Genomic DNA, 12419 nt, shown 5'->3' with positions numbered 1-12419 from the left:
GACAAGACAAGCTGAATAACAACTGATGGATGATAATAAAAACACACTAAACCAGTGCTTGGGGAGATAAAATCCAGAGTCCAGTCTTCCTTCACTGGTCTCTAGGGACCCGTTACTGCAGCGATGAGCAGGCCTTAATGGCATGGACACGTGTGTGTGTGTGTGTGTGTGTGTGGACATCAATTGAATGTTAACTGTTAATCTGGCCTGTCTTTTGTGTAGATGTTGGGGGTGTCCAAGGAAGCCTTTTCGGAAAAGCTCTAATTGCCGTTTCTCTCCACAGCGGCCGTCACACCTTCGTCTGAGTCTCCGGCCTCATCACACACACACACACACACACACACACACACACACACACACACACACACACACACACACACACACACACACACACACACACACACACGGGCGTGCACACACGGGTGTGCACACACATACACACACAGACGCACGCGGCGCACACACACTGACACACAGACACACACAGACACAGGAGCAAGACTAATTAGAGACAGCGAGGCCTCCTCATCATCATATTCTTACATGAGAGACAAAAATGTCACTTTATTTTTTTTGTGACGGGTTTACAGAAGCTGTTCCTTTGTGGTTAGAAAAAGGGACGCTGTGATTAACTGAAGGGTGTTTCCAAAATGATTCGGACAGGATCAACATTTGTTGGACCAGCAACATGAAAACTGGTGGTTTCCTTTCCAACTATGATTCCTGTGACTCCACTTGACATCATCTCAAACAAAGCTCATGAATGTGAAATCTTGGCATTGTTGTTGATTCAGTTGAAATTTATGAACCATCATTCAGCTGTGTTTATTAACAGGTCAACAATCTGTGGTTTTGCAGATGCAGTATCAAAACATGTGGCGGGGAGCTACTCGGAAACATGGCATCCTGATTGGCAATAGCAGCGTGGTGGTGGCAATCATGGAAGTCGGTGAAAGTAGTGGAGCATTAACTGTGGAAGTTGTAGTTGTTGTAGTAGTAGCAGTAGCAGTAGTGGATTCAGTGGCAGTAGTTGTCCGTATTTCACCTTATATCCAAAGAAAAGTGTCTGCACAAAACAGATTTTTACTTGTGTTTTAAAAGTGTGTGCCGACATGCCTGCGACTGCAATATTGAGATTGAGGAGGCTTTTTCACGTCTCTTTTTTACTGGTTGTATCTCTTTCAAGTGTGTCTACACAACATCACAAGCTAAATATAGTATTGGTGTACATGGCAGCACATTTCACTGTTCAAACTCTTGATGAATATATTGATAAATGTGTAGATTTTGCTCGCAGCTGAAAAGAAAAAAAAAACTCTCCACTTATGATGCACAAGCAGATTCTTCAGAGGAAATGCTGACCAGCAGATGAGCCGCGTCTACTGTCCATGCTGTTCACAGAAACACACTGAATGCACACTGCGTGCATGTTGAAAGAAAGAAAATGCTTATTGCTACTGCTGGCACCTCATCAAAGACGTGTGCCTCCAATAACAGTTGTGAAGGAGATAAAACAAGGTATAGATGAGGAGATGTGGTATAGAGGGAGTGGACAGAAAGAAAAACGAGCTTAGGAATGATCAACACAGCAGCAGTTAACTCATTCAGTGTTAGTGTGTGTGCATGTCATACCCGTTTCATCTTCTGTAGTCTCCTTGGAGACAGGCTCTTGGTGCTGGTGGGTGAACCTGCACAGACCATCACCCCCTCTTCTTCCTCCTCCTGATTGTGACAAATAATAAATGAGATACACAGGACGCAGCATAGACAGACGGTGTATTTGGTGTTCAGTATTTTGGATAATCTGATCAACTATAAACAACAAAAGATTGATCTATCTTCCACAAACACTAAGATACATCTATTCTGATGAGGGGTCAAGTCAATGTGAAAGATCTAGTTGTTGTAAATATTTAACATGATTTCAAAAAACTCGGCTTAACAGCATCTTTGTCACATATGTGTGCTGCGAATCATCTTATCATTCTTTGTTACTGGTCTAGCAAAGATATTACAAGTGTTAAAAAGTACTGAGTATCAAACAAGTACAAACAATGAGCTTGACTGTCCGCCATGCCTCAGCTTTCCTCCCACAGTCATACAGAGGTTAAGTGAAGAGGTGGTCGGCCAGGGTGTCCCCTGCCAGTGATAGGCTCCAAAAAGTGGGAGGCAATCGATACATAAATGTTTGATGTTTGAAATGCATCACATTTTTCATACATCCCCACTTTAGTCCACCTCAAAGAAGGAACTGACAAGACCTCTTAAGTCTCTGAAGCCGTTTTAATCGTACCAACTGCTAAAAAACAGGTTGTTTTGACCACAGTAACATTTGGACGGAGAAACTAACAATGTGGGTTTACCAATACAGCTCATGCTATGGTGCTGGCAGAGGTGCAGATAAAATCTCCATTATCTTCAATTGAAAACAACAAGCTAAGTTTTATATTTACACAAAACTTAACTTCAAATATTCTAACTAATTGCTTTATATCTATTGGCAGGGACTGCTGCTGGCTGAAGAAGAGTAATGAACACAAGCCTTTTTGTAAAGCGTCATAAACCAGTCCAGAAAGTTGAATGGCTGTAAATCAGACATAAATCGACTCTGCTCTTCAAAACCACTCCATATGAATGGTGGCATTACATGTACAAGTCAAGTGGATTTAAAGAGTATGAAGCTCGCCAGCTCGTCCAGGTGATGTTATATATGCAAAAAATGGAAACAGGAATTCATGCTTGTTACACACCGTCCCGAAAAAGTCCAATTGTCAATTGTAACATAATTCAGAATCAAGTGAATATATAATTTTAAAATGTTTTGCTTACATATTGTTACCATGCTAACACTTGACTATACACTCAACTCAACATGCAACTAAAGATATGTGCTTGTGTCTCACTAACTTAATTTAGAGACAAGTAGCTTAAACACGCTAAGGTAAGATCAAGAAGCAAATTATGCATGAGCTTTAATGGAAATTTTAATTCATGTGACTTTTTTTCATTCCTCCCAAACCTCTGAAATGTGTATGTTGTGACTGTCTAAGTGTGTGTGTGTGTGTGTGTGTGTGTGTGTGTGTGTGTGTGTGTGTGTGTGTGTGTGTGTGTGTGTGTGTGTGTGTGTGTGTGTGTGTGTGTGTGTGTGTGTGTGTGTGTGTGTGTGTGTGTGTGTAAAACTGTATCATCAGTGCCCTCTCTGTGTTTGGGTTCCCGCTGACAGATCAAACTGCTGTTGCCTTATCAAATCCATCAGGGTTATGGAAACATACACCTCATTACATTAGCTTTGATGAAATCACACCGTTGTTGCTGAAATATGCAGACAATAAAAAAGGAAGATGGGTTTGTATGACATGACAGACCATAGCCAGAGGGGCGTTGGTTAAAAATGTAGAGACATGAACAAAGCTAAGTAGACTTCAACAGCAATTAAAAGTCCCCAGGATCACAATCACACTCTCCATGTAAAGTAGCGTTCCTGCCCGCTTCTATAAACCACACGTCGACCAACAGGCCTTTGGATAATATTCAACAAGGAACAAACGGAGTACAGGGTCATGCTGCTTACCCTTGCTTTGAGTCTGCCCTTAATATCCCGGATGCCCCTCTTGGCATGACTCTTGGCCTGAGAGGGAGAACAACACCGTGGACACAGATACACAGTCTATTAATGAAATAAACATACTGACATTCTGCTCTGGGTTCCAGGCACATGAAAATATACTTTGATCACTATCACACAAAAACAAGCAGAACGATGGCTGTGCACTGACACCAAAGTAAAGTGATCACCTTTGACACTGGGAACAAAGATGCTGTAGGGTATTAAGCACAAGGCTAACTGGTGTACATGAAGATTGGACTGTGTTGAGATCGATTACACAGCTGGTCATCACAGAACGATGATCAGTCCTGAAGTCCTTGTTGAACTGGGTGCTGCCAGGTATTTTCTCATTAAATAGAGCATGCTGGATAGAGCGATAAATCTTATCTTACAATAGAGCCTTGTGGCCCCTCATCCTTCTATGACCACTTCAGCTTAGTATTGACCACTGTAGACCAGAACCACAGGCCACAAGTGCTGCAGCTTTGGCAGCAAAAGTCAGATTTAACAGCAGAAAAGCACGGAACGCTGAAAACACACCTTTGTCACAGCTGTGTTGAATAGAGCTCCTCCTCTCTGTTAAGAGAAACACAAACCAATTAATTCACTTAGAACAGACCTGGGCAAAGTATGGCCCGGGGGCCACAAACAGCCCTTTGTCTTTATTCATTCCGCCCTCACGCAAAAACTGAGAGCAAGTATTTATTGCACCACTCATTACAAAATGGAATTCTAAACGTAACCCATGAGTTATTTTTAGGTCCTTGAAAATACAAAGCAAAGACACTTGTTAAGCAAAGAATGAAGGTAAGTGTGACCCACAAGCTGAGAAAAGACAGAGGGAAGAACGAAAACTATTGTGCTTGTTTTATTTGCAGAGGGTTTCCCTTTGAGATCTAAAGGAAAAATTGGTCATCTGGATGGAGCTAGGAGTGGAGCCACAGACTTTAGCACCTTACTTCCTGCACCGCCCCAGGGTGGGGTGATTATGGGATATGCAACCAATAGAAGGTAGACATTTGATTCTCTATTTTGTTGACAATCCTTCCAAAATATTTTTTGCATTCAGAAAATTCAGGCTGCAGATCTGTCCGCAGTAAACAGCTGCTCAAGTGAAACACCGGCGACCTTGGGCGAAACATCAACCTCACGACCCATGGAAAACCTCAAGACCCTTGGAAAAGAGAAATCTGCAGCTACAGTATATAATGAAAAGACAGAGTTTCCGCTCACAAGCGGTTGCAGTATCACTAATTATTTTGGCGTCTCTGTCTTACTCTCAGTTGGGACTTTAGTGTAAGCACAAAGCGTCACCCTAATGGCCAAAAAGAGAAAATGGCAGACAGCATTTCAGAAGTCTGCAGGGGGAAGTGGAAGAGATGGAGAGAGAGAGGTGAAGGCCCTTCCTGTACATAGATCCCTGTCAGTCAGGAAATGTGAACTTTAGCAAACCTTTGAAGAGCACTCCAGAGAACTAATTCAGCCACAACTGGCAGCAGGGGAGAAAAAGAGAAAGAGAGAGCGCGAAGGATAGTCGGTGAGAGAGAAAGAGACGGACGTTGGGGGTGGCAGAGAGGAAAAGGTAGAAATAAGAGGAAGGGAAAAGAATAGAGGAAGAGCAATCGATGTTCTTGGACTGATTTTAGTGGAGTAACGCCTGTGTTTGCTGCCAGATCAACATGTCATGTCGGAGGGCGTCCTATCTCGTCAAATCATTCTGTCTCCCTCCTATCTTCCCTGCCTGTCTGTCTTTCTGTCTCCACTGTCCTGCTCCATGCGCCGCTTCACAAACCAAGCTGGATGTGTAACGTTCGGCGGCCTCTTCGCGCCGCTTGCAACACAGACACTTCAAACGCTGAGTCATGTCAATCACACTTTTAATTAAATAGAACTCCAGTAAAATAAAAAAGGGAAAGGAAACATAAAAAAGCAGCAGATAAAAGATTAAATGACAGGCAGGGAATCATATGAATACCTTTACTGTGTGCATCCACTGCTGATAAGACCTGGAGTTGCCTGAGAAAACAAAACAGAAAATATGAATTAAACATTTTTGGATTTATAGAGAAAACTTGCAAATGGATATTGTCTGCCACATGCTGAAATTGATAAAATAGCACTAGAGCAACTGAAATCAAATTCTTCTTGTAAACGAGAAAAAAATTGCAAGGGTTAGGATTGAAACTTTGTATTTTGCTTTGTTCACTTTTTTCCACCTCAAAAACGGCTCCAGCTAACCAAGTTTTCATCAGATTTGGCACGCCACAATTGATCTTTGTGATCACATACTTGTGCTGCATCTGTCAATGTTGGCCCTTCTTTGAGTTTTGATGGACATGATTTAAGATGCCGAGTAACGAGGAGACGATGAAGTGGCTTGGGCATGTTGGCAGGGTTTAGAAAAACAGGGCTGGAGGGCCACCTCCTTTAGCCTCGCCTCTAAGACGAACGCATGCGGGTCTAAGTACATGATGAATCTTGGGGGTACCTTGGTCCTCTTTCTCAACTGCTACTTCAGCTATATTATATTTTATTTGTATTTTCATTGGTATTAAAACTGAAGATAGCTCCGTTGTAAAAAAAAAAAAAAAGCAGAGCCCTGCATCCTCTCAACTACATACGTACATCGTCGCTTAGTCCTGTTCAGGGTTGCGGGTGTGCTTGGATCCTACCCCAGCAGTCAGAGGTGGGAATACACGCACACATCTAGGGACAATATTTAAGTGTCCAATAGTAACCTAGTGAGAACGTCTTTTGGAGGAAACCAAAGAACCCACACGGAAAGAACATGCAAACTCCATGCAGGTGGTACGACCCGGGCACTGAACCCGCAACCTTCTTGCTGCAAGGCGAGAGTGCTAACCACTAGGCCGCCGTGTTGCCACTCTCTCAACTATCAAGGGTGATCCAGTTCATGCCTCTGGTAAACTATGTCATCCACCAGCTGCCACCAGCTGCCACCTTCTCATTCACTTCCCAAACTCATCCAGCTGGGTGGTAATCGCTTGAAAAACTAATTAAAAAACATTTTAGTCATCTTGAGGAATGTCTTTAGACTCTTCAGTTAGAGTCAGATTATGAGGTCGGTCAAGGTGTGACTGGAATTATTGTGTTGTCAAGGGTATTGTTTTGGCTTTCAGTAATGGCTTTGACAGAGAGAAAAGGTGAACATAATCTGGAGCATTCTAGCATTATTTAATCATGTTTTTAGTAAACACAGTCCTTTTTGTGCCTTCAAGATCCTCAATCAGCAAATATTAAATTAGAAAAACTAAAAATAGATCACAGTCAATATTTTGGAAATTTTACATGTCCCACACAGATTTGGAAAACGTTATCCCACAGTGGAGAAATATTTGTTTTATAGAAAAAATAAGCAGATTTTTGCTGCTTTTCCCCTTACATAGCAAGTGACATGAATTAAACTGGCATTTGTTGGGTTGAACATTCTTGTCCGTGATGACAAAAGATGATTAAGAAAGTTTCATGTTGTTTTCTGTCTCACAAACAAGTGATGGTGTGTGGTTAGAACATTTGCAGAGTGAAATACTGCAGCTAAATATAATCTGACCAATTCATGGACAGGTCTGGCACTACTCACTTCCACAGAAGCCCCCCTCTGTGATCTCTTCTTCAAACACGTCGCTGAAGCCACGGCCTGCGTTCAATTTGGCCAATCGTCCATCGATGAACTGGAACCATGAATTACAAGTTGCTTATTAAAGACAGGAGGGAGGAGGGGTAATGGAGAGACACAGATATAGACAGATTCAAACACTTGGTTAGCAGCAGTAGGGCCATTAATCCTACCTGACGGAAACTACATCCTAAGATTGGGTGGGTTGCAGGTAATAGGGATTCAGTAATGCAGAGCAGGTGAGGGATTAGAGCTGCAGACGACATGCTGCCCACCGTCTGAGACACGAGGAAATTTAATTTCCTCCCGCTCCAACACATAAAACTCATTCTCATTAATAAAGTGCCCGACAGGGAATGATGCGAATGTGAGAGTCCCATCAGTCGAACTTGCTTCTTCATGAATACCTAATTATGATGATTATTTTATTTAGCAACAACCTGGAGGGGTCAGAGACTTGCAATGTGTGCAGCACCATCATGCACTCTTGGTCAACCCTGAGAGTTTGGGGGGCAATAGCAAACGAAACCATCACACTCAAGGGCAATTTAGAGTCTAATAAGAGCTCTTTATGTCCTGCCAGAAAGGCATGTACCATCACCACATGTGGACAATAATCATCAAAAACGAGGCAAGCCAGGAAATACCCAAATTGCGTTCCATTGAAAGACAAAACGATCATGTCAATAATAAAATAAATAAAACAAGAATCATCATGAAACAAGCCTGTTCCCTATTCACTTGCAATTGTGTTTTCTTCCTCTATGGTCACATTCACCACAACCATGAAGCTTATGGGTTGTCTTCCTCTTCTTCCTACGTAGCTTTATCTCTGCTATCTCCATGTCTGCTCCACACCACACATCATGGCCATCCTCACTACTGACGTGTCCTGTGCCCACTTCTGTGATGCTTGGACTAAGTTACATCTACTGTATAGCACAAATGCAATGCAATCCTGGGTGCCAGGATGACTTCTTATTAATGAGGAGGTGGAGAGCCCCAAATTTTTCTGATGATTCAAGTCAGCCAACTGGGCATAGGTATGGAGCAGAAGCCTATTATTAATTTAAATGATCTACTATCTTGTGATGAGCCCAGGAAGTGCGTCCAGGCTATGACAATAATGTAGGGTGTTTGGGAGATTGCATGCAGAGGGACATCTCGCTAACTAGCCTCTGACGCCCTTACCACCCACTCCTCTGGTCACGAGACTCATCATTCAGGTGTTCTAATGAGACTGCAAGTCCAAGCCTCTGCTCCACCACGAGGATGCTCCAATTAGTGCAGATAATGGACCCAAATCACCTCACCAAGACTTCACTTACCCTGCCGCCTCCCTTGCTCAGAGGACACATTCTGGGTGACTGTTAATTAGACTTTGCTCAACAATGGCTGACTGGAATCAACACACTAAAAACAATTCCAAACAATAATGAAGGAGCTCATACTCCGTTTCCTTTGTTTTAAACTACCATGCTAATTTCGAGGGTGGTTGATGCTGGAGCCCGGATTTTATAACTTTATTATTACAACAATGCCTGCAGCTTTTGTGCTCGGCATCATCAGGAATACATGGATCACGTAAATATTAGAAATGCTGCCAAGACATTTGAATTAGATTTTCAGACCATAAATGTGTTTTCAGACATGTTTAGTTTCCTTTTGGAAACAACCTCAACATGTTTTATTTCCTGCAGCGTTCTCACTGCAGACAGTGCTGACTGGGACTTCTCCATCTGGTTTCCAGCACCCCGACTCCCCAACCGGTCAGACAAGGCAGCCAGATTTATTTCAACTGGTATTGTGGACCTGAAAACCGGATTTGGTCTCTTAAGAGGTTAATTGATTAAGCTTATAGGAAATTAAATTTTAGCGACCTGGATTCTATTTGTGGAATCGTGGTCCTTAAAGAGTGGAGACTTGACAGGATATTGTGAAAAGTGAGGGCAGTCAGACGAGTGTTTGAAGGCCGGATTTGGGTTTATGGCTCTGCCCGACCTCAGCTGGTTACAAGACCATTTAGAGACAAATTCCTTTGACAGCAGAGAAACACAGGGATCTGGGTTGGATCATGTTCAGAAACTAATGTCCAAGGAGAAAGCCCAACAGAACTATTTTCTGCTATCAACACAAGCCTGCTGCAGTGGCAGCTATTTACATATTTACAGAATTTACATATCCCTTTTACACACTGAAGTGCCCAAAGCATTGGTAGTTACTCAGTATTTCTGCCAGGTCTATATGTGGGTTAATCTACTCCATCAGGGTTTAAAAAACATCTAAAAAACACTATGAAAATATCAAGGGGCTATGGGGTAGGGGTTAGTATGCTAGTTAACAAATGTTATTAAAGCAACTTAAGATCCTGGTTAAAACAAACCTACTTTCTCACCAGCTTTTTTGAAGTTCTACAAGCTGGACCACGATTCTGGAGCAGTTTAGCATGAACATGTCAGTGGCTCCCATGAATATTTCTCCATTTAGAATAGAGAGCGCTATTTATTAGCAATCCAGAAGGTGATCACCAGGGTTAATGTACAAAGTTGCACATCAGTATTGAGTTGCCCAGGCATTTTGTGGTCATAATGTGAAAGGAGATCTAAATCAGGATGAGCCAGTTCAAGATAGCAAGTGGTACATGTCTTGAATCGGATTGCAACATTATCACAGCAGCTAATAAAAGGTTGTCCAGTTTTATTTTCATTGCCCTGCATTTAGGTCGGCTTGTCTTTAATATCAGATGAGAAAAAGGTTGACATATGTACTGTACAGGGGGAAAATAGTTGAATCAATCATTTTGAGGCCCACAACGATGCTCCAGTGGCAACAGCTGCCTCACATTGTGCATTAGGATCTGTTTTTAAATCTAATCTATCTGTTATGAATTACAAAGTGCAGCAGAAATCAAATTTATACACAGCGAACAAGATGGATGATTATTGATTGGTGGCGGGAATGTATATTGTCAACAGAGGTGTCTGGCAGTGAATCATACACCAAACCCACCCAGGCAGACTCAATAAAGCTGTGTGTCGATGTGTTTTGCCATTGGGAGCTCAATTAATCATTTTTCTGCTCCATACTGTATGTGTTGGAGCTGCGGCCAGTTGATAAGAACCAGAAAAATATCATTAAACCAGATTCAACCTTGAGGCTTCTCCCACTAATGCTTCTTTTAGAATAGAAAATCTTTTGAGGTAAGACAAAAAAAACTGCTTTTTGGACATTGGTGTAACTATAAATGTGTTGATGAGATGGTTCAACTCAAAATGGACAATAAGTCACTTGAAAGTCATGACTTGTGGGAGGACAGATGAGAGTTGTGATATACAACAGTGGCAATATTCAGAGCATCAAACGTGATATCATAACGGTTTAATTGGCCTCTCTTGTGGTGCCATGAGACTCACATATGTTGGAGAGTAACACCTCATACAATTCTCAGAAATGCAAAATACATTTTTGACAACCACCGAAAACAATTTCCTGCTCGGACGCTGACACCTCAACAGGCAACACCTACTTGTGGTGCACAAAGTATGGTTTGAATTTAGGTCTGATCCAGCTGCTGCTAGTGGAGACCTGGAAAATCCAACACCCTGCATATTGGTTGAACCTGATTAAGGAGGAGGATTATTAAGCACCTTTTAATTGTTTCAGTCTGGTCACTGCAAACTGAACAATCTACAAACTCTCATCTTACAGACTTCTCAAAATTCAAGCACATTTGTGACACCATGTATAATTTCATGGATTTGTCTTCAAATTGTTTCTGAAACTCTTGTATCAAGACTTTGATGTCTCCTCCTTGAATAAATAATATTAAATTCTCACAACCGTCCTCTAAGGGTTCAGCATGATAATGTTTTAAGATGGGTGTTTGTCTTGGAAATTATACAGTTTAAGATGTAGTTCTTAGTTGTTTTCAATGGACTTATTTTGTATGTAAATAAAGGCAGTAGCTTTAACAGTTGTGCATTACAGGATTGATTACATTAACTACTGGCACAGCTAAAAATTTTGTTGTTTTCAAGTTACTTGGGTAAGCAGTTGTTTTAGTTGTGTCACATAGTCCATGATATTTAATTTTTATTGTTGCAATTGCATTAATTATGTAGCAGTTCTTTAGTTCAATTATCATTATTGTACAGTATGTTGCTGGAGTAAACCCCTTGATATCATGTGATTTTGTAATTATTAATGCATTACATCTGCCACTCCCACTTGCTATTATTGTTGTAAGTGTACAGTCAAGAAGTCGCCATTTGGTGTGTGTATTGTGAATCTTAAAAGGCTAAATGTAGTCATGCAATTCTTGGCCAATAGGTCTTACAACTGTTTGGCATAAAGGTAAAAATTACACTTGGGTTAGGGTATTTGGATAGTTGGATGTAATAGAGGATGTTAAATTTAAAACATTGCACTTGCTTGCAAACCTGAGAATGACACAAAAGAAAGAAGAATGGTGTTTGTCATAAAGTAACACGCTGTAGATCTGAATGAATGAATGACTACAGTATTTCAACAGTTATATCATGATTAACCTAGACATGTCAGGTAGGGGGTTGGGAACCTATGCATCTGGCTCTCAGGGCCTCGTAGCAGATGTGGAGCTCATTTACACAGCAATGGCATTGGAGCCAACTGAAACCGGCAATGTTTGAAACCAAAGTATTAGTACTCCAAAGTAGAAAAGTAAATGCTGCAGCTTGAACAGGTGATGGCTCAGAGGAGTTTATGCATAGTATGTCAACTTGATGCAAATCCTGCTGTGCATACCTCAGCTGCATAACCATCATCACAACAATAACAACAACGACTCGATCTTCTCAAAGAGCCATGCTTTCCTCATGTATGTTCATGTATCTGAATATCCCACAACTAGCAGGGCGAGGATGCTATTTCAGACTTTTGCCAGAACGCCGACTGTTGTAAGCATATTTCCACGGAACGGCATCCGTTCCATCCAACTCCACACCCATGCCACTTCCAGGTTCCTACTGCTCAGTGGAAATTCAGTGGAATGAGACACCGTTCCACCTCGAACCAAAACCAGCTCCAGTTGGGAGAAGCTTAAAAAAAGGATTACCTTGAGAAACTAATGAGGCACAGGGAGAGAGGATCAGAAGAGGAGTAAAGTGCACTGATTGCAGTACATAATGATAGATAACA

The 12419-nt window shown here is 41.7% G+C and overlaps 1 protein-coding gene across 3 annotated transcripts in view; it reads right to left on the bottom strand.

The window, feature by feature from the left end:
- Nucleotides 1-12419, bottom strand: part of dennd1b (DENN/MADD domain containing 1B) — a 117823-nt gene that overhangs the window by 11594 nt on the left and 93810 nt on the right. For all 3 annotated transcript variants that reach the window (XM_053876541.1, XM_053876550.1, XM_053876559.1), the window contains 5 exons: nt 7209-7299; nt 5583-5623; nt 4148-4183; nt 3572-3628; nt 1633-1722 (listed from right to left, as the gene is read on the bottom strand). In XM_053876541.1, coding sequence (XP_053732516.1) covers nt 1633-1722; nt 3572-3628; nt 4148-4183; nt 5583-5623; nt 7209-7299 — 315 coding nt within the window. The remainder of the gene's footprint in view (nt 1-1632; nt 1723-3571; nt 3629-4147; nt 4184-5582; nt 5624-7208; nt 7300-12419) is intronic.

Source organism: Synchiropus splendidus, chromosome 1 (assembly GCF_027744825.2).
Source record: "Synchiropus splendidus isolate RoL2022-P1 chromosome 1, RoL_Sspl_1.0, whole genome shotgun sequence".
NCBI classification, from domain to species: Eukaryota; Metazoa; Chordata; class Actinopteri; order Syngnathiformes; family Callionymidae; genus Synchiropus; species Synchiropus splendidus.
This window is presented reverse-complemented; position numbering and strand designations above follow the sequence as displayed.